The 19,871-nt window shown below is 33.9% G+C and overlaps 1 protein-coding gene across 1 annotated transcript in view; it reads right to left on the reverse strand.

The window, feature by feature from the left end:
• The window catches only part of LOC143245992 (uncharacterized), a 64,437-nt gene extending 46,244 nt beyond the window's left edge, over nt 1-18,193 (reverse strand). Inside the window, exons 1-8 of the mRNA XM_076492243.1 lie at nt 18,158-18,193; nt 17,333-17,430; nt 16,470-16,629; nt 9,881-10,126; nt 8,981-9,137; nt 4,146-4,300; nt 3,151-3,489; nt 364-594 (exon numbers count right to left, since the gene is read on the reverse strand). Coding sequence (XP_076348358.1) covers nt 364-594; nt 3,151-3,489; nt 4,146-4,300; nt 8,981-9,137; nt 9,881-10,126; nt 16,470-16,629; nt 17,333-17,430; nt 18,158-18,193 — 1,422 coding nt within the window. The remainder of the gene's footprint in view (nt 1-363; nt 595-3,150; nt 3,490-4,145; nt 4,301-8,980; nt 9,138-9,880; nt 10,127-16,469; nt 16,630-17,332; nt 17,431-18,157) is intronic.
• Nucleotides 18,194-19,871: the final 1,678 nt, after the last annotated feature.

The raw sequence follows: 19,871 nt of genomic DNA on the forward strand, positions 1-19,871 counted from the left end.
CTTAAAAACTGAAATACAGTGGAACCCCTCTAAAGCAGCCACCTTCAGGACTGAGACAATCTGCCTGATTAGAGGGGTTTCGCTGCACATAATTAGGAATTATGTAAACAAAAAAAGGGACTGTGATTCAATGGCCACTTTCAAGAGGTGACCGAACCTGAGGGGTGGCCACTTAGAGGGGTTCCACTGTAGTTCATTTTCACAATGTAATTCAACTGGATAGTTTTTCATACATTTAAAACTTAAACAGTTGGAGTTTAAATCAAGTTTCAGGTAGAATATAACAAACATAAATTTTATTTCAAATTCTGACAGTATCTTAACGGTTTTCGGACCTTTCATAAGTCAGGGAACAAACCTCACCTTCAGAACATCCTTTCTATCTTTTCTTCGAGCCCAAATGATAAATAAAATGTAAATTCCCCACACAGTACAGACAGAGCAGATGATAATCATGTTACTTGTCATGTTTTTTAAAAACTTGGGAAGAGTTCGAAGTTGAATAGTATTTGGAGTAACCAAAAAACTTGCTGCAAAGACAGAAAGATGAGAGCACATACAATGGATATTTGTTTCGGTAGTCTGTGGTCCAACCTAGTCAACAAAGTAAAGCAACTACAGTGCTACATGCAAACACTTCAGTGTTATTTTAAGCTGGTTGTTACAAAGAATAATACTTATATAGGTATTATAAATAACTATAGAAATGCACGGGTGATACATATACAAAAGTCACAAGTGATGATTAACTGAAACTAAATAGTAAATTCATTGTTAATACACTATATTATTAAAGAAAACACAGAAACAAAAGTAATTACTTTATATATACACTTTAAAACAACACACTAATTAGAACCTCTTGTTCTTATATTCAACCATATGATTATAAAATTAGTAAATTCATTGTTAATACACTATATTAACTGAAACTAAATAGTAAATTCATTGTTAATACACTATATTAACTGAAACTAAATAGTAAATTCATTGTTAATACACTATATTATTAAAGAAAACACAGAAACAAAAGTAATTACTTTATATACACTTTAAAACAACACACTAATTAGAACCTCTTGTTCTTATATTGAACCATATGATAATAAAATATTCTTACAAATAACCTGTATTACTTTCTATTGTTCAGCCAAGTCAATTTGATCCGAACATTATAACGATTAAACTACGTCAGTGAACGTTCCATTAGGTTCATTATTCTACAAACACTGTTTCACTACACGTGATTCAAGCTTTGGATGATCATTTTGTGTGATGTTAAATCCTTTCCCAAGTGGTCTTACGTCTGAGGAAATAACAGAATGTATTTGTACCCGTCAGTGTTAGCATGCTGTTGACCTCCAACCTCTTTGGTTGAGACATAGGAGGAGGGCACTCTTTACAATTTATTCCAAATTTTAATTATTTAGTAACAATCAAAGAGTTTGTTCAATGCAGAGAGAAAATTGTATGACAGTGAATACATCTGTATCCATCATTCCTTCAGGAATACGACCATTTGGGCAGGGATTTATCTTCCATAAAACAGTGATCCAAAGCTTGCAGGATGTGTGGTGAAACAATAGCTGTAGAATAATGAATATAACATGAGTTCTGATATTAATACTAGTAAGTTTGTAAGAGCTAAATAGAAAGCACTTAGAAAATCACTGTTACCCAACTCCACGCTCGTATTCACTGTGATAATATTCTGCCTCAGTCATTGAACAAACTCACTAATTGTTACTAAATATTAAAATTTAAAGTACATTACACAGCTGTAATTGTTCCATCATTTTAAGACTGATGTGCATTTCAACCTTTTGGTTTGGTTATCACTCTCAAGCAAGAGTTTTGGAGCAGCTACTCATCTAGTGAGGCCACTTTGTGCTTATATGTATCCTAATGTCTTGGATGTACACCCAAACCTCTACCTTTGGCAAGGTCATTGAACTGTCAAGCATCACTGAATGAGCACTCACAAAATTACTAAACTTTTGAACTGTTTAGACTTTCCACTTACTAATTTCTGTCACTAAAAATTCTCATCTGAAGTAACCTCTTCAGAATGCCCACACACCTCTACTGAGATATAAAATTTTGCTTCAATTTGTTGTATGGTGTAACTTTCACCAGCTAAAACTTCAATCTCTACACATTTATCATGTGATATTTCTGTTCTGGAGGTCATGAATACAGCCACACATGTGTGGTGCACACTGAGCAGAAAACTGGACATGGACAAAACAGTATGAACAGAGAGTGAATATTCAGACAGTAGATACTTGACGTAGTTTTCAGGAAAACATTTCAGGGAGACAAAGAAGTAGGTACAAAGAATCACTGGACAAGGCGACTTTGTGAACTGACACATTGGAATGAAGATTCAATAGATGGTAAATTAATGGGAATAGAAGGCCAGAAAGAGAAGAATACAAAGAGATCTACAGGAAGAGGTACAGGATAATAAAGTGTGAAAAAGACCAGTCAGAACAGAACACAGTGTTGAACTGGTATGACTGACCGACTGAGTGAAGAAATTCCCATTTAAAACTGCATTCTGGAAAATATACTTTAAAATCTATGTGTAATCCTGATACCTTGAGAAATTAGATTTCGACCTGAAAAAAAGATCTTTGCAGCTAAAGTAAAAGAGATTATTCTCGTACATATTAAAATTAGTAAGGTATATAGTATTAGTTATTGAAAAGATACACAGAGAGTCCAAACATTAAAAGTTGTTTCCAAAACAGTTTTAATTTCTGTTGAAATATCTCTTTCTAGTGAGGTTTTGTTACCACAAATAATAAACATATGCTGCTGTAAGTTGTAAAATTACAGTATTAATTACTAGGAATACATCTATGTTGAACTAACATCTATACAAGATAAAACTATTTGGTATGGGAAAAATTTATCTAGAAAGAAAATATTACCTGTATATGCTTTTATTACAGTTCCAAGAAAGGTTTGTTAAAGACACTTCAATAAAGTGTTGGGAAAAACATCCAGACATTAATTTGTAGTAAAGTGATACAGAAAATATCATTACACCAAAGAAACTTAAATACAACATAACCAATAAATACATATATAATTATATTTAACAATATATTAATAACTTTTTAGAAATAATGTTATTAGTCATACCTGGCAGCCTAATTGTGACCACTCATCTTCTTGTTCATTCCAGAATAAACAGCGAGAGAGAAACAGAGATAAGGTATACTCTTGTGACAGCTTCTCATAACTACTGTCCTCCCATATTGGTGCTTGCTGCAACCAGCTGTGTTGCAGATCAAGCTGTTCTACAACGATATCAACATATGGCAAAATCCCTAAATAGTAGATTCCAATACCGGTATGTAGCATACTTTCAGGTACGGTCAGTACATACTGTGTAGTTTTCCGAGCATTGGTGAAAGGTACGATGAGTGAAGCATTTGAAAAGTCTGTTATAACAGGTTGAGACTGAAACTTAATCACAACCTACAATAATATAAATTACCTTTTATAAATTAGTGATTAGCTATACTTCAACGTAATTCCATGTACCAGCTTTTGCATAATGTGATATTGATAAAAAGTTATCACTGGGGTGGGACTGAATAAAGTATATCTTAAGTACCTCCTTCAATCCAACAGCATTATCTATCTAATACATGAGAATCAGTTTTATCTGCAATTTTAATACAGTCTAGTTCTAATGTTTTTACTTATCAAAAATTACTGAAACGAATAGAACAAAGAAAACATAAGGGCTATACATCATAGATTCTTATGTCAATTTTACCTTTGGTGAAATCGAAAACAAATCTGTAACATATATATGTAATAATTCCTGTACTGTTGACTTGGAGATTTAGTCGTCTTAATACTAACAGTCTGAAGTGGTATTTTTGATCTGCGATTATTCTGTTCAACTTGCAAAAATTCTGATAAATACCACTCTGTTTTTAAGAATTCTGGTATAAACGTTTTGATCATTCATAGTGCAGAATAAAAAAACCTGTTACATTCGTTAAGAAATGTTTTTGAAACAAAAAATACTACATGAAGTTAAATCATTTCATTATTCTCCAAGTATTTATTGTCCGAGAAGGAACAATAAGTTTTTGTTCATAATAAGTGTGCATTATACTTACGATAAATTGTTCATTTTTCTTTTTAGGGTGAATTACTATTTGAAGGGACACATACTCTTGGGTTATAACAAATTTATGAAGTGTAATATCATCATCTGTCAAGCTAGAAGTATTCTGTATCAGTGCTATTCCTTTCACACGTTGTGCTGCTCGATCTATAAGGAAAACATTCCTATTATCATCTTTTTACACTGACAGAAGGTTGTATGGTACAGAATGTATAATTTATTTACAAACCTAATCAAACAATTCTGTATCATTCACTTAATAACTACAAATGAAAAATTAAAGTACACTATCAACATCCCATGTGGTGTGACAGTCATAACACAAAAATACATTTATTATTTTCACAAAAAACTGATTTTTAATACAGTTCAAAGAAATTCAGATCTATTATATGCATTAGTATTTTGAGTGGATTTTATGACTGGAGATTAACTTTATATGTTACCATGTTGTTTGTTTGTGACGTAACAACTTTATGATATGTGAGTGTACCATTCACCTCTGTAAGTTATTATTTTTGAAGTCATGTCAGCAATACATTATCCAGGGTGTAACAGTCACGGCAGCACTATGTTGTCCAGGGTGTAACAGTCATGGCAGCACTATGTTGTCCAGGGTGTAACAGTCATGGCAGCACTATGTTGTCCAGGGTGTAACAGTCATGGCAGCAATATGTTGTCCAGGGTGTAACAGTCATGGCAGCACTATGTTGTTCAAGGTGTAACAGTCATGGCAGCACTATGTTGTCCAGGGTGTAACAGTCATGGCAGCACTATGTTGTCCAGGGTGTAACAGTCATGGCAGCAATATGTTGTCCAGGGTGTAACAGTCATGGCAGCACTATGTTGTCCAGGGTGTAACAGTCATGGCAGCAATATGTTGTCCAGGGTGTAACAGTCATGGCAGCACTATGTTGTCCAGGGTGTACAAGTCATGGCAGCAATATGTTGTCCAGGGTGTAACAGTCATGGCAGCAATATGTTGTCCAGGGTGTAACAGTCACGGCAGCAATATGTTGTCCAGGGTGTAACAGTCATGGCAGCACTATGTTGTCCAGGGTGTAACAGTCACGGCAGCAATATGTTGTCCAGGGTGTAACAGTCATGGCAGCACTATGTTGTCCAGGGTGTAACAGTCATGGCAGCACTATGTTGTCCAGGGTGTAACAGTCATGGCAGCAATATGTTGTCCAGGATGTAACAGTCATGGCAGCACTATGTTGTTCAGGGTGTAACAGTCATGGCAGCACTATGTTGTCCAGGGTGTAACAGTCATGGCAGCACTATGTTGTCCAGGGTGTAACAGTCATGGCAGCACTATGTTGTTCAGGGTGTAACAGTCATGGCAGCACTATGTTGTTCAGGGTGTAACAGTCATGGCAGCACTATGTTGTCCAGGGTGTAACAGTCATGGCAGCACTATGTTGTCCAGGGTGTAACAGTCATGGCAGCAATATGTTGTCCAGGGTGTAACAGTCATGGCAGCACTATGTTGTTCAGGGTGTAACAGTCATGGCAGCAATATGTTGTTCAGGGTGTAACAGTCATGGCAGCACTATGTTGTCCAGGGTGTAACAGTCATGGCAGCAATATGTTGTCCAGGGTGTAACAGTCATGGCAGCAATATGTTGTCCAGGGTGTAACAGTCACGGCAGCAATATGTTGTCCAGGGTGTAACAGTCATGGCACCAATATGTTGTCCAGGGTGTAACAGTCATGGCAGCACTATGTTGTCCAGGGTGTAACAGTCACGGCAGCAATATGTTGTCCAGGGTGTAACAGTCATGGCAGCACTATGTTGTCCAGGGTGTAACAGTCATGGCAGCACTATGTTGTCCAGGGTGTAACAGTCATGGCAGCACTATGTTGTCCTGGGTGTAAAACGTTATCTTGTTCCAAGCCATTTATTCCTTTTTTTGTTTTTAAGATAATCTTTTCTGCCTTTAAGAATATTTAAGTGTGTATCTTGAGCCTGGGTTAAACTAGTTACAACTGGAATATCCTTTGATAACCACAGTTTGGCTATCAATAGATATTCCATTGGTGGCTGTCAGGGTACTTAGGTCACAAAGGTGATGCCACCTGCTGGACAAAGAAGACAAGGTGATATTTAAAATCTAGGCACACTTTATTTATTCAGTTCTCTTCTAACACATTTCCAGTGAAAACCTTGTTTTACCTCTCAAGTTTGTTGTTGGAACTTTTAGTCTCAACAGACGGAAAACTTCAGCACAAAAACTGTGCATGAATGAAGTAAGGACTGTGGGTATCAGACAGGTGGCAGCACTGACTATGTTGGAATGTCTCAGATTGTTCATCAAAATGGTATTTTCAATATCCCCTCAATAATTTATTATACTATGCCATGTTCCCTTTTATAACAATATCTGTATGATGACTGAGTCATAAGTTCTGATAATATTTGTAAACAGTGAAAAAAAGATTTGAATTTCTTGTTGTTTTGGTTCTTCTTTTCATTACATGATAACTCAAAAACTAAAACAATGCCGTCAACCAATTTTATTGAGATGACATTGCTTCAAATGGAGTATCAGCTTTATAAGCATCAATAACTAGTAGCAGTTTATAAAGAAACCATAACTCTAGGGTAAATTATATTATCATTAAATCTAGAAGATAGCTTTCTTACAGAAATTTTGTATTACTTTAAAAACCTTAAAGACAGGTAGAACATTCACCTGTCCTGTGAAAGTGAGTTTTCTCAGGGTACTCCCGTTTCCCACCAAAACAAATTCTGGGGCACTTGGATTTATAGATCCCAGCCATTCTGTGGTCCTGATCATGGGACGTTCCACTGATTTATGTGGAGTTGGTCTGTGGCTTGTTTCTTTTCTACTGGCAGGCAATGGACCTGTCCACTACCGGTAGATAACAGACCTGTCCACTTCCTTTTTGCCATCTTTGTATCGCTTTGCTTTCTCACCCATCATTTTCATACTGCTCTATCACTTCATTATTTTCTTACTGCTCTATCACTTCATTATTTTCATACTGCTCTATCACTTCATTATTTTCATACTGCTCTATCACTTCATTATTTTCTTACTGCTCTATCACTTCATCATTTTCTTACTGCTCTATCACTTCATTGCCTCAAAGAAGCCAAATTAAAATAGAAGAAAGCTCCCACATACAGATAAATAAATTTCCACGAGTGGGGACAAAGATGAACCACAACGTTCCTGAACACCCATGTGGGAGAGAGAATTCCTCAAACTTCTCTCTCTCTAAACTAAACCCCTGCCAAGGTTTTGTTTCAGTTGAAATAGGAATTACCAGCCAATAATAGATAAAGAATAAATATTACAGTTGGAACATCATTGTGGTTAGAACTTAATTATGAAAATGAAATAAGTGTCGGGATGGCTAATATCGGTCCTTCAAAAACAGTGCACACAAGATAGAAGGGATGGCACTTTCATTATTTTGACATAATAGCGCAGGCAAGCATTAACATATCGCAAAATATATATAAAACTATTCAATTACAACGGAGTTTAATTTACTCTATATTTTTCTGTTAACATTCTGTGTGCCTGTGCTACTATGTAAGGTTAATGTAAATGCCATCCCTACTATGTTGTTTCCATTGTTTATAAAGAACTGATAGTAGCCATCCTTGCATTCACATACTTTTTTTATTTGAAAAGTGTTTTCTTTACTTATACACACTGAGATGTACTTTTTTAGTTTAAATAAATATTTTGTTTGTTTAAATTTCTGTTCAGCCTATTTATTCTGACACTAAAAAACAAAACATTCATTCCAAGTATCTCAGTTGTATAAATTTCCTGGAAAAGCTCTGCTATTATTGTATTAAATACTTGTTGGGAAACTGGTCTTAACTTTGGATATCACACCTTTTATAGCTGAACAAACTTCTAAGTTCAGCTAGAGAATACACTGTTTTTCACAAGTAATCAAATCCAGACTGTAAATTTGTGACGACAAGAAACCCACCTGAAGTAAACATGTGTTCTCAAGACGGCTTTAGTACTCACATCAGCCATCTTAAGAATACTGACTGTAAATTATACAACTGTTAAAATGACCTTTATTCCTGCACCACACGTTTTCATACTTGAATAATATTTTAATTGAAAAGCACAAGCAATATTGCTATTTTGAGATTAAAAATATAATTTAATGTATAACAGTTTCAACCTACTTTAGAGTTATGCTTTTTCATACATTGTGAATATCATGTTCACGATGATAATTAGACAGATAAAAATAAAATAATAAAAAAGTACAGCTACTGAAAAGTGAAAATTTATTATTTTTTGTTTGCTTTGAATTTTGCACAATGCTACACGAGGGACATCTGTGCTAGTCGTTCATAATTTAGCAGTGTAAGACTAAAGGGAAGGCAGCTAGTTATCACCACCCACCATGAACTCTTGGGCTACTCTTTTATCAACAAATAGTGGGATTGACTGTCACATTATAAAGCCCCACAGCTGAAAGGGCAGGCATGTTTGGTGGGATGGGAATTCAAACCTGGGACCCTTGGATTACGAGTTGAGTACCTTAACCATCTGGCCATGCCTGACCAGAATTTATTGAACAAGAAATATCTGACTTCATTTTATTTCAAATGGTATTATTTGATAGGTTTAGGTTCTTTATTTTGATTGTCCCAATATACTCAATGTATTGAGGGAAATGTCTTGTTAGCAGAGTCATACAATTAAAATATTCTTCTTCTATTGTATAGGAATGATACAAAATGAGGTGTTTGAAATTATCATTAGTCCTAACAAGTCCTTATGATTTATGTATGTATGTCTTTTATGAATGTCTTACCTTTTCGTTTTATAAAAGTTTCTAAGTTTGTCACTTCTTCTGAAATCAAAGGAACTTCTTTCTTTGACTCGTCCTGAAGACTAAATAAGACAGTATGAGTGTTGATATATCTAGAAGACTCATGACACAAGAAAGGGTTTAACTTGGAGTGAAAGAACTGTAAAATGAAAAGAAAACAAACAATAATCAATACCCTGTTGGAATTGATTACCTACAATATAATTCATAAGTTAGTTTTAAATGAAAAATAAAACGTGAATGGAATCAAACCAATTACATTTGACAAAAAATGTAGTTTGCAGTGTAGAATGTAAGAAATGGTAATAATCTCTGTACAGAGGGGGCTGGTAGAAATTTAACTATTATAATAGTGGAACATGGATGTGCTCTATAACATGTCTACCAACATCTTAAAGATACAGAATAATGTTGTGAAAGTGAGATTATTTGTTAACAAAGGAAGCTCTTCTAGTCAGAAATACAAAACTGTAATAAACAAAATGCAAAGAGTAGGTTTATAATTATGCTAAGGTCAAGATTATGTTTGTGATGTCATCATTGGGAGTATTTAACATGTTGTTTTCAGTTGTATAAGGTACCCGATGACACAACATTAACAGTGGCAAAGTTTTGTCTTATCAAACGTTTTTTTTTCATTTTAGCAGGATTTTAAAAATAAATTTGAAAACTGAAAACACACTGTTTCACAGTAAACTTGGTTTTAATATTAACTATATATATAAATAAGGCCACTGGTGTAACTAAAGAATTTGTATACTCAACATGATTCGTCACATTCACTAAGGTGAATGATAATTCAGAGAAAAAAAATACTGTTACATTTTTAAATTTAACATACAATAAAACAACTTCATATTGAAGATTTATCAGAAATCTTACTTTTATAAGAATGACGTTTTGTACAGATGAAAAATTTATATTTGTTTTGGCAGGTAAGATGATCTGGTTGTTTTCATTAAGTCCCAAAGATGACCTTTCATATGAACTCTGATCGACCTTCTTTATCCACATTCCTATCTCGTTAGTATGAAGATGCATTTCTCTTTCACCAACTGGCACTTGTCTTAAAAGGGCATCGGCAACATTCTTTGTCAGTTCCATAACATGCACAGCTACAGAGCACAGCTATAAAAGAAAACATGTTGTAATCTGGTGTGAAAATGAAACTGTACATAAAAAGAGTACTTTTTACTGTTTCCTGGTTACCAGCTTCTTGCTTTAATTTTTTCTGGATTAATATAAAAGCCAAATTTGTTAAAGTTAATTTAATGTTTTAAAAAAACAAACGTTTGTATAAAGTATGAGTGATTTTAGCAGTTTTATCTGTGAATTTATATGAAAAACAACAACAATCTTTCAGGTATGTTGCAGTAACCCTCATCAGGCTCAGCTATTTCTGAGTGCAATCCTTATAAAATTATGATAAACATAGATGGCCCTAATTGTACAATGTTTAAGATACATTTTTTTCAGAAATATTTAAAACAAGGCTACACCAACAATAAATGCCATTAGCTTCGTTGAATATTTTGTAAAACTAATTAAGAGTTACCTGTATTAGCTGTTTCTAAATTTGAAATGATGAAATAGAAAGATGGCAACCTAACACTACACACCTATAACTCTTTGGCCACTTTTTACCAATGTATAGTGAGATTAACCATCACATTATAGCATCCCAGTGACTAAAAGGACAAAGCGCGTTTGGTGAAAGCATCGTCAGTGTAACGAAGATGTTACAAATCAAATAACAGGTTAAATTAAAGCTTTAAAGTTTGAGATAAAAAAATGGTGTCTGAAAAGCCAAAATAATAGCTAAACAGAATCTTACTATAGAATAACAAATAGAAAGTATAAAGTTATAATGATGCTCTTACCTGCAGATAAAAAACACATGGTCACTGTAAACAGAATGGAGGTGAGGGTGACAAAAATAGCTCAAATTTATCAAAAATAAATCCTACTAATAAACAAGAAACTATTCTACTAAACCACTTGACAATCAAGAAAAGTTAACTGAAAATAATAACACCAGTATGTAATCACCTTGTAACATCTCTTGACATTGTTACAAAAAATGTTACAAAGGGGGAGTCATTTCATCCCCTTGTGAGTTACACAGATTTACTAATCTTCTTATGACCCAAATTTCCTGATCTTATATTGACACAGTTATCAATCGACACTTAATTATTTGTCAATGATTGATTTCACTTCAGCTGAATTCTGATAGGTTGTGGTACTAATCAAATCAGACAAATTAGGGAGCTCTGATGTTCCAGTCAACAAAGTGTTAGAGAAATTATGCTCACTACAGTGTATTCAGCTAATGACCTAGGAACTTAGAGGTTGTAGATTTTGTTTTAATCACTGAGAAAAAGAGAGATAAAATAATCTTACAATGAAGATGATCCACAATGTTTGTGTGTTTATGTGCATACCTTAACATTAATAAACCATAGTTTGTTATCTCAGTTACCATAATTCTTTGTATGGTAACTGGAAATTGTCTGACAATGTACAGAAGCTATATTGTTTCAGGAATTTTTCTGAAAAAAGAAAGAGATGAAAGATATCCTGAGAAAGAGCACATTTTCAATTTTGGTTTTCATTACCCAGAGTTGGCTGTATTTATTATTTTAAATTTTTTTATGGTAACTGTTCAATGGTGTACACAGGAGATTTTGCTCACTCATTTATAGACTTCTAATTTAAAGACACAAGCACTTTATCAGTTAAATATGTCAATTATTATTGAGAGAAAACTAACACTGTAGGATTAGTCAGCTGTGTCCTAAGTCACAATCTTCAGGGGTAAATGGGAAAACTCCTACCCTCAAAAATTCTAATGCCTTGTTAAACAGCTGGACAGAAGAGCAGGTAAAATTCGCTGACATTATTAAGATAGATGTTCAATATGACAATAAAAAACAACAACAATAATACCCTTGTAGTTATCAAGAATGTTGGCTGAAAGTGCTCAACATGAAGTGGTCAGAAGTTTACAGCATTAAAATCATATCATATATTCTTGAACAAGAATGATACAAGGATATTAAGAAGTGTGAAGGAAACGGTCTAATGATATGAAGTGATGTGGTCACAGGAGTGGTAATATTACCTAGAATGGTGTTTCACCCCTCACCCACCTTGCACATAACAATGCACATACACACAGCAAAGTTGGTGTAATTTATAAGACATACAGACAATGTTTCATTAATTATTAAAGCTTTTGACATAATTTAGGCAATATATATATATATATACACACAACAACCATTAATCCAGTGTTTTATGTGAACAAATTAATTATCACATCACTGTCAATGGACGACAGAAGCTTACATTCCACGATCACCTGTAGTGGTCCCTCAAAATGTTGTTGCATCATAAAAAGCTTGTCTCCATTCTCTTCATGCAGTGCAGAGAAAGTGTATCTCACAGTGAAGACTTTGGATGACAGAAAGCTGCAGTGCAGAGAAAGTGTATCTCACAGTGAAGACTTTGGATGACAGAAAGCTGCAGTGCAGAGAAAGTGTATCTCACAGTGAAGACTTTGGATGACAGAAAGCTGCAGTGCAGAGAAAGTGTATCTCACAGTGAAGACTTTGGATGACAGAAAGCTGCAGTGCAAAGAAAGTGTGTCTCACAGTGAAGACTTTGGATGACAGAAAGCTGCAGTGCAGAGAAAGTATGTCTCACAGTGAAGACTTTGGATGACAGAAAGCTGCAGTGCAGAGAAAGTGTGTCTCACAGTGAAGACTTTGGATGACAGAAAGCTGCAGTGCAGAGAAAGTGTATCTCACAGTGAAGACTTTGGATGACAGAAAGCTGTAGTGCAGAAAAAGTATGTCTCACAGTGAAGACTTTGGATGACAGAAAGCTGCAGTGCAGAGAAAGTGTATCTCACAGTGAAGACTTTGGATGACAGAAAGCTGCAGTGCAGAGAAAGTGTGTCTCACAGTGAAGACTTTGGATGTCAGAAAGCTGCAGTGCAGAGAAAGTGTGTCTCACAGTGAAGACTTTGGATGTCAGAAAGCTGCAGTGCAGAGAAAGTGTGTCTAACAGTGAAGACTTTGGATGACAGAAAGCTGCAGTGCAGAGAAAGTGTGTCTCACAGTGAAGACTTTGGATGTCAGAAAGCTGCAGTGCAGAGAAAGTGTATCTCACAGTGAAGACTTTGGATGACAGAAAGCTGCAGTGCAGAGAAAGTGTGTCTCACAGTGAAGACTTTGGATGACAGAAAGCTGCAGTGCAGAGAAAGTGTGTCTCACAGTGAAGACTTTGGATGACAGAAAGCTGCAGTGCAGAGAAAGTGTGTCTCACAGTGAAGACTTTGGATGACAGAAAGCTGCAGTGCAGAGAAAGTGTGTCTCACAGTGAAGACTTTGGATGACAGAAAGCTGCAGTGCAGAGAAAGTGTATCTCACAGTGAAGACTTTGGATGACAGAAAGCTGCAGTGCAGAGAAAGTGTGTCTCACAGTGAAGACTTTGGATGTCAGAAAGCTGCAGTGCAGAGAAAGTGTGTCTAACAGTGAAGACTTTGGATGACAGAAAGCTGCAGTGCAGAGAAAGTGTGTCTCACAGTGAAGACTTTGGATGTCAGAAAGCTGCAGTGCAGAGAAAGTGTATCTCACAGTGAAGACTTTGGATGACAGAAAGCTGCAGTGCAGAGAAAGTGTGTCTCACAGTGAAGACTTTGGATGACAGAAAGCTGCAGTGCAGAGAAAGTGTGTCTCACAGTGAAGACTTTGGATGACAGAAAGCTGCAGTGCAGAGAAAGTGTGTCTCACAGTGAAGACTTTGGATGACAGAAAGCTGCAGTGCAGAGAAAGTGTGTCTCACAGTGAAGACTTTGGATGACAGAAAGCTGCAGTGCAGAGAAAGTGTGTCTCACAGTGAAGACTTTGGATGACAGAAAGCTGCAGTGAAGAGAAAGTGTGTCTCACAGTGAAGACTTTGGATGTCAGAAAGCAATGATTTTTCTTGTAGTAATTTACATCACTATCAAATCAACATCTTCCTTGTGTTCCAGCTGTCGTGTTTATATCATCAATCATATCTTCCTTTTCAAAAATGTTATAATTAAATTTGAGAAACGCTCTAGTAAAACTGAACAAGTTTTTTTTTTTTTCTGGTGATATCATATCACCTGGGTAATTTGAATCAGAATATTACTGTTAAAAAGTAGACAGTTAACCAACTTCTATTATAAGTTTTATTTTTTATTATATTTGTCAATATATTACAATGACAACATGTGTGCTGTTAAGTGTTGAGTACATTATATTAAAGTGATTTTAAAATGTAAATAACTGAGTTGTGTGACAACTGAAGCTGTGGTGGAATGGTACATCAGAACTACTTTTTGATGTTCAGCATTTCACAGGTCATATGATCTTATTAAAACTATACCACTTTCAGGAAGGGTAGGTAACAGCTTCTGCTAATGGAAAACACCTGTACATGCAGATTAAAAACAGATATAAAGATGGAGAATTTAGAACTTCTAAGATAAGGATATCTCTTGTACTTTATGGTATCAGGAAACAAAGTAATACTGATCAACTTGGAACATCAAGACCATCCAAAAAGAGATGTGCTATAAGTCATACCCAAGGCATGGTAAGCAAAGTGTGGCATCTAGTAACAGGTGAAAATCCATGAACATAAAGATCAGAGACAAAAGCTGTCTATGTGTCTCAGGCAATATAATAATGAAGGATATTCTGGAAACAATGTCATTTGGGTATGATTTCACAAAAATAAGGTTTTCAGTCATATCTCATGTTTACTTATTGCATACTTCAAGCAGCTGGAGTGTGGAGAATGCAAAGACCTTTCTGTCAAGATGCTGTATGCATCACTCATGGATTTCTGTGCAATCACACTGTTGAAATGGCCACTAGGAAACCTCTGTCATCATACACTGGATGGACTCTGGAAAACAGCAGGGAGAAGTGGTATGTTTTGAACATGAAAGCCTCACACTGAAGCCTTTTGCAACTGAAACTATGCTGCAGGGCTATTTTCAGTACCATGGTCATCAGGCAGAGCATGACTGGACATGGTGACATAGATTATGGTGAGGTTCTAAAATGGTGTCAATAAAACATACTTGAGAAAGTAGAATGTCCATTAAAAACATTATATGAAATAATACAAATATAATGTTTTTTTTCCAACAATATGAAAATGTTGATTTTGTGTCCTATCCTTGAAAATCCACAAAGAAATTAAACAGAGTAAACTGTAAGTTCTACACATCAATACAAACACTAAATGTTATAAAAAAGTACTCATAATAAAGAAAAAATACAGTCCAGTTATTGGAATTAATAAAGACTTAGGACTAAAACATCAGCCACTCTGGGTGTTGAAAAGTTTTGTAATCTTAAACAATGGTGAATTAAATTCCTGTTTATTATTTAGAAAACTGATCTTAAACAATCTGCAACATTATGATGATTTGTATTTAAACAACTAACAGAAATTCTACTCTAAAGAGAATCATTAAACAGTTGATCATCCACATGACACTGAATAAAGAATTTGATGAAATGTTGTAATATTCTTAACATACCTAAATTAATTTAGTTTACAATATGGTGAAGTAAAACAAACTCAAAACTCCATAGAATTTCTATTAATTGTACAGTATTTAAAAGAACTGGTAAGTTATCTTTCAAGCTTGAACAACAATGCCTACAAGTTTCGAGCTCTAAGTTATTTTCTCGACGAGTAATATTTGAAATGTTTTGTTTGTGTGTAATCTTATAAAGCATATATAACTTATTTAAAATATGTACTCTAAATCATCAAAATCTGGTAATGGTTACTACAGCACAGCTGGTTAGTATACCAAAAAAAAAGAATTTCTGTGTACAACTTTTATAACTACATGTACATACATATAAAACCATATTATAAGTTTTTACAATAAATTTACACAATTCTAATTGAAATTTGCATGTGGTTTCAAATCATTATACTAAGAACTCAGAAATCCACCAACCTCCAGCATAAGATCTTTGAGCAACTATTGTCATATTCTATCAGTAATTCTATATTTTCTAATTTAGCCTTTCATCTTACATTAACAAACAAGAGTTTAGGTTATCTTACATCCAGAGGTATAAAATTAGATTTATAATCAAACTTTTCATCAGTCTCATACAAGAGCTCACAGCATTGATTTTCTCAACGAATAAAAGAGAAAAGAAGGTTATACTTATATTCTGTTATAAATGTTCATAACTTCTTTAATTCTGAGACCAGACTAGCTGATCAGCATACTAATGTAGGATAAACAAACTTAGAGCATTGAAAGTAGTCATACTGTATAATAATTATTGGTCTCAAAAGGCTTGGATATGCAGTGATTATGTCGGCATATCTTAAAAAAAAACATAAAAACCTCACAGTTTGAAACTCTCTTACGATTATTTAAAAAAATATTTGTACTTTCTTTTGTTGTGTCTTCTCTTCTTCTTCTTCAGGGTCTGGATATACATAATTATCATACTCTGGCTCTCTGTAATATTCTGTGTTGTCAACTTCGCTAACTACAGTAGCATTTCCAACAGTGGTATTAAGCAGAGCTGACATTCCACTAACAACACATCTAAGATATATGAAAAAAAAATTACAAAAATGTTTCTTATTTCTAACAATTATTCTTCAGTTTTAGCTTAATTCAAAGTACAATGGACATTAAGGTAACCTGTATCATATATTGGCATTCAAGAAGTTTCTCTAGTGTGGTATCAAGGTATCACATATCTCACTCTTTTGTAGTATACAGTACCAACGATTTCTGACTTTGCTACAGTTCTATTTCAAACCAGGTGGTTAGGGCACTCGACTTGTAATCTTAGGGTCTCGGGTTTAAATCCTCATCACAGTAAACATGCTCTCCCTTTCAGCTGTGGGGACATTATAATGTGATGATCAATCTCACTCTTTGTTGGTAAAAGAGCAGCCCAAGAGTTGATAGTGGATGGTGATGACAAGCTGCCTTCCCTCTAGTCTTACACTGCTAAATTAGGGATGGCTAGCACAGATAGTCCTCATGTAGAAAATTAATGCAAGTTTTACAATCTCCAACACACATTCAGCTTATAAGAACGCCATTAACAAGGTTCAAAACACCAGCACAAAGAATTTTAAAAAATCCTGAATAAATACGTAAAATAAGATTTCGAGCGAGACAGCATTCCCAAATGTCACAGCACAATAGTGAAATAATTTTATTTCATTTATAAAAAGATTTGTAATTAGTCACAAAAATTAAAAATTGATTTAAAATTGTAACATTTCAGACGTACTTGGATACATCTAAAAATTCTTTTGAAGAAATACTTTTCGAATTTCCCTCTTCAATTAATTTTGATGTTACATCATCTAGGATAGATGCTGCTTTATCCTATAAAAAGAAGAAACCAGTGAGATAAAGCTGTTCATAAATACTGACCAATATAATGCTACTCTTACTCAAAACATGTTCATTGATACAATGTATTATTATTTTATAGTTTGTTATACTTGGCAAAATATTTGTTAGTGACCTGCTTTGTAACAGAATAAATCAAGACTGTAATGTAAATATCTGGTACTTCAAAACATTCAGAACTACCAATACATCACACAGACTTATCTGAGCTGTATATACAAAACACATACTTTTAAAGCTACGTAAATCTACAGTTTCAAAGTGTTTTTTATTTTGTTTTTCAGGCTACGTTTATGATAACATGTATATATATATTGTAATATTTTAACAGTAACGCAAGAGCATCCAGAATGTTCAGCACATTTGTACAGAAACAGATTATACATTTTTTTCATAGTCCCCTATTTCTAAAATACAGATTTAAATTAAACATATTTTGGAAATGCTAACATTTCACACTACTTGAGTGTAAATACAATTAACAGTTCCTAAAACTAACAAACTGTATGTTGAAGTAAATAAATAGAAATGGTGGAAGAGGACAGGGTATTTGACTCAAGAAGATATTAGTCGACCTAATAAATTTGGGAAAACAAAAACGTATCTTTATACAGCTTATATAGCCTATTTCCATAAAAAAAATATAGATTTCCTTTCAAAATAATCTTTCTTTATAAACTTTACACATATGCTTAACTACCAGAAGAACCACATGTTTTGAGGTAGCAATTACCATTTCTTGTTATTAACGAATTTACCAATTATGTAATATTTCTCTCTTTACTTAGTTCAGCTGTATTCTTATGTGCCTTAAGTAGTTTATGATAGTGGATATTATATTCTAAGCCTTTTTTTGTATATTAAGACATCAATATATGGTTCAACTAGCAACAATTTATATATATTCTTGTATGACTACATAAAAACGTCTATTCCCTCCCATAAAACAATATTAGGCACTTATAAAAACTTTATGTCACAAATAAAAATAAAATTACTATTTCTAACAATATACTTCTTTCATATATCAAGAATCTCTTATGTATCACAACCAGAGTACCTGGACTTATTTTGCAAGGTGGTCATGGTACCAACACTTATTTTGAGGTGCTTTGTCAGTTTGTTTGTTCACACATATACCTTTTGTTTTCTTTCTCAAAAACAGGTTCACTTCACCCAATTTAAAATCTCTACCTTTTTTTTTTTTCAGAATTTCCCCCCCTGATCACAACTATCAAGTCTAATTCTTCTTGACGATTTGTTTAACTTCAGTTGTAAGGGTTTTATTTTCCTGTCAAACAGTGAGATTACAAATCACATAACTAACAACTTGCATCAATTTTACAAAATTATATAAAAAATTTTGCTGCATATAACCTAAATCATTTATTTAATGGATGCATTCCAAGTATGACGTACACTGTACAAGTATGTATTATTTAAATTAATTTTAGTTCTATTTTTTAAGTCTGTGGATCATCTAATAAATCAAAAATAATTTACTGAAAATCCAATTCATATGCAAGATGAATAAAAAAGAAACCTATGCAAACTGAAATGACAGTCATTCCTTGTCTTTATATGAGCGACGATTAAATTTTTGCAATCAATATTTATGGATTTGAAAGACAACGTAATTCAAAGATTATATGTTTAACCTAAGGAAGGCATATCTGCTTTAATATGATGTGAACAACATACTTTGGAATCAATTGTAACTTCCTTTGATTTCCACTGAGAACAGAAGTTAGAACAGCTGCTGTTTGTTTTACAGCTGGTGTACTATGTAAAGGTACTTCTTTCAAAGAAGTGAGAAGTTTAGATCGGATCTACAAGAAATGTAACAATGAAAAAAACAAGTTATACAATAATTGTTGCATGTAAACACTATGTTTCTGAGACATATAACATCACTTTACTAAATGCTGCGTACATTGTTTTTCCAAAGGCTCTGATAAAGGAGACAGTAATTTGTATCATATTTCTGTCACAAATGTTCTCATTAAACTAAATTCAAGTAAGTGTTTTTATTTCATAACCATGAAATTGGTTCATTACACTATACTGTTAATGATGTTTTCGGCCATAATCCCAACAATATCTCATAAATATCAGTTACTCTAGGGGGTTCAAGTAAGTTCTAAATACAAATTTCAAGCAAACATAGCAAAACAATCTTCACAATAAAGTTATTAAAAAGTCGTGACAATCAACATAATAGTTTTAACAATAAATACATAATATAGTTTACCTTACTTTGAGAGCACACAAATATAAGTTATCTTCAATCAGTGTTACAGATGTACACAAAGAAAATTTATATTGTACTCAAAAACTGAGAAAAATATATTATTGAACAATTTAGGCCACTATACAGTTGTATATATAAAGTTTTCTACTTGAGTGTAACCTGA

The sequence above is a fragment of the Tachypleus tridentatus genome, chromosome 3 (genome assembly GCF_004210375.1).
Source record: "Tachypleus tridentatus isolate NWPU-2018 chromosome 3, ASM421037v1, whole genome shotgun sequence".
Classification (NCBI taxonomy): Eukaryota; Metazoa; Arthropoda; class Merostomata; order Xiphosura; family Limulidae; genus Tachypleus; species Tachypleus tridentatus.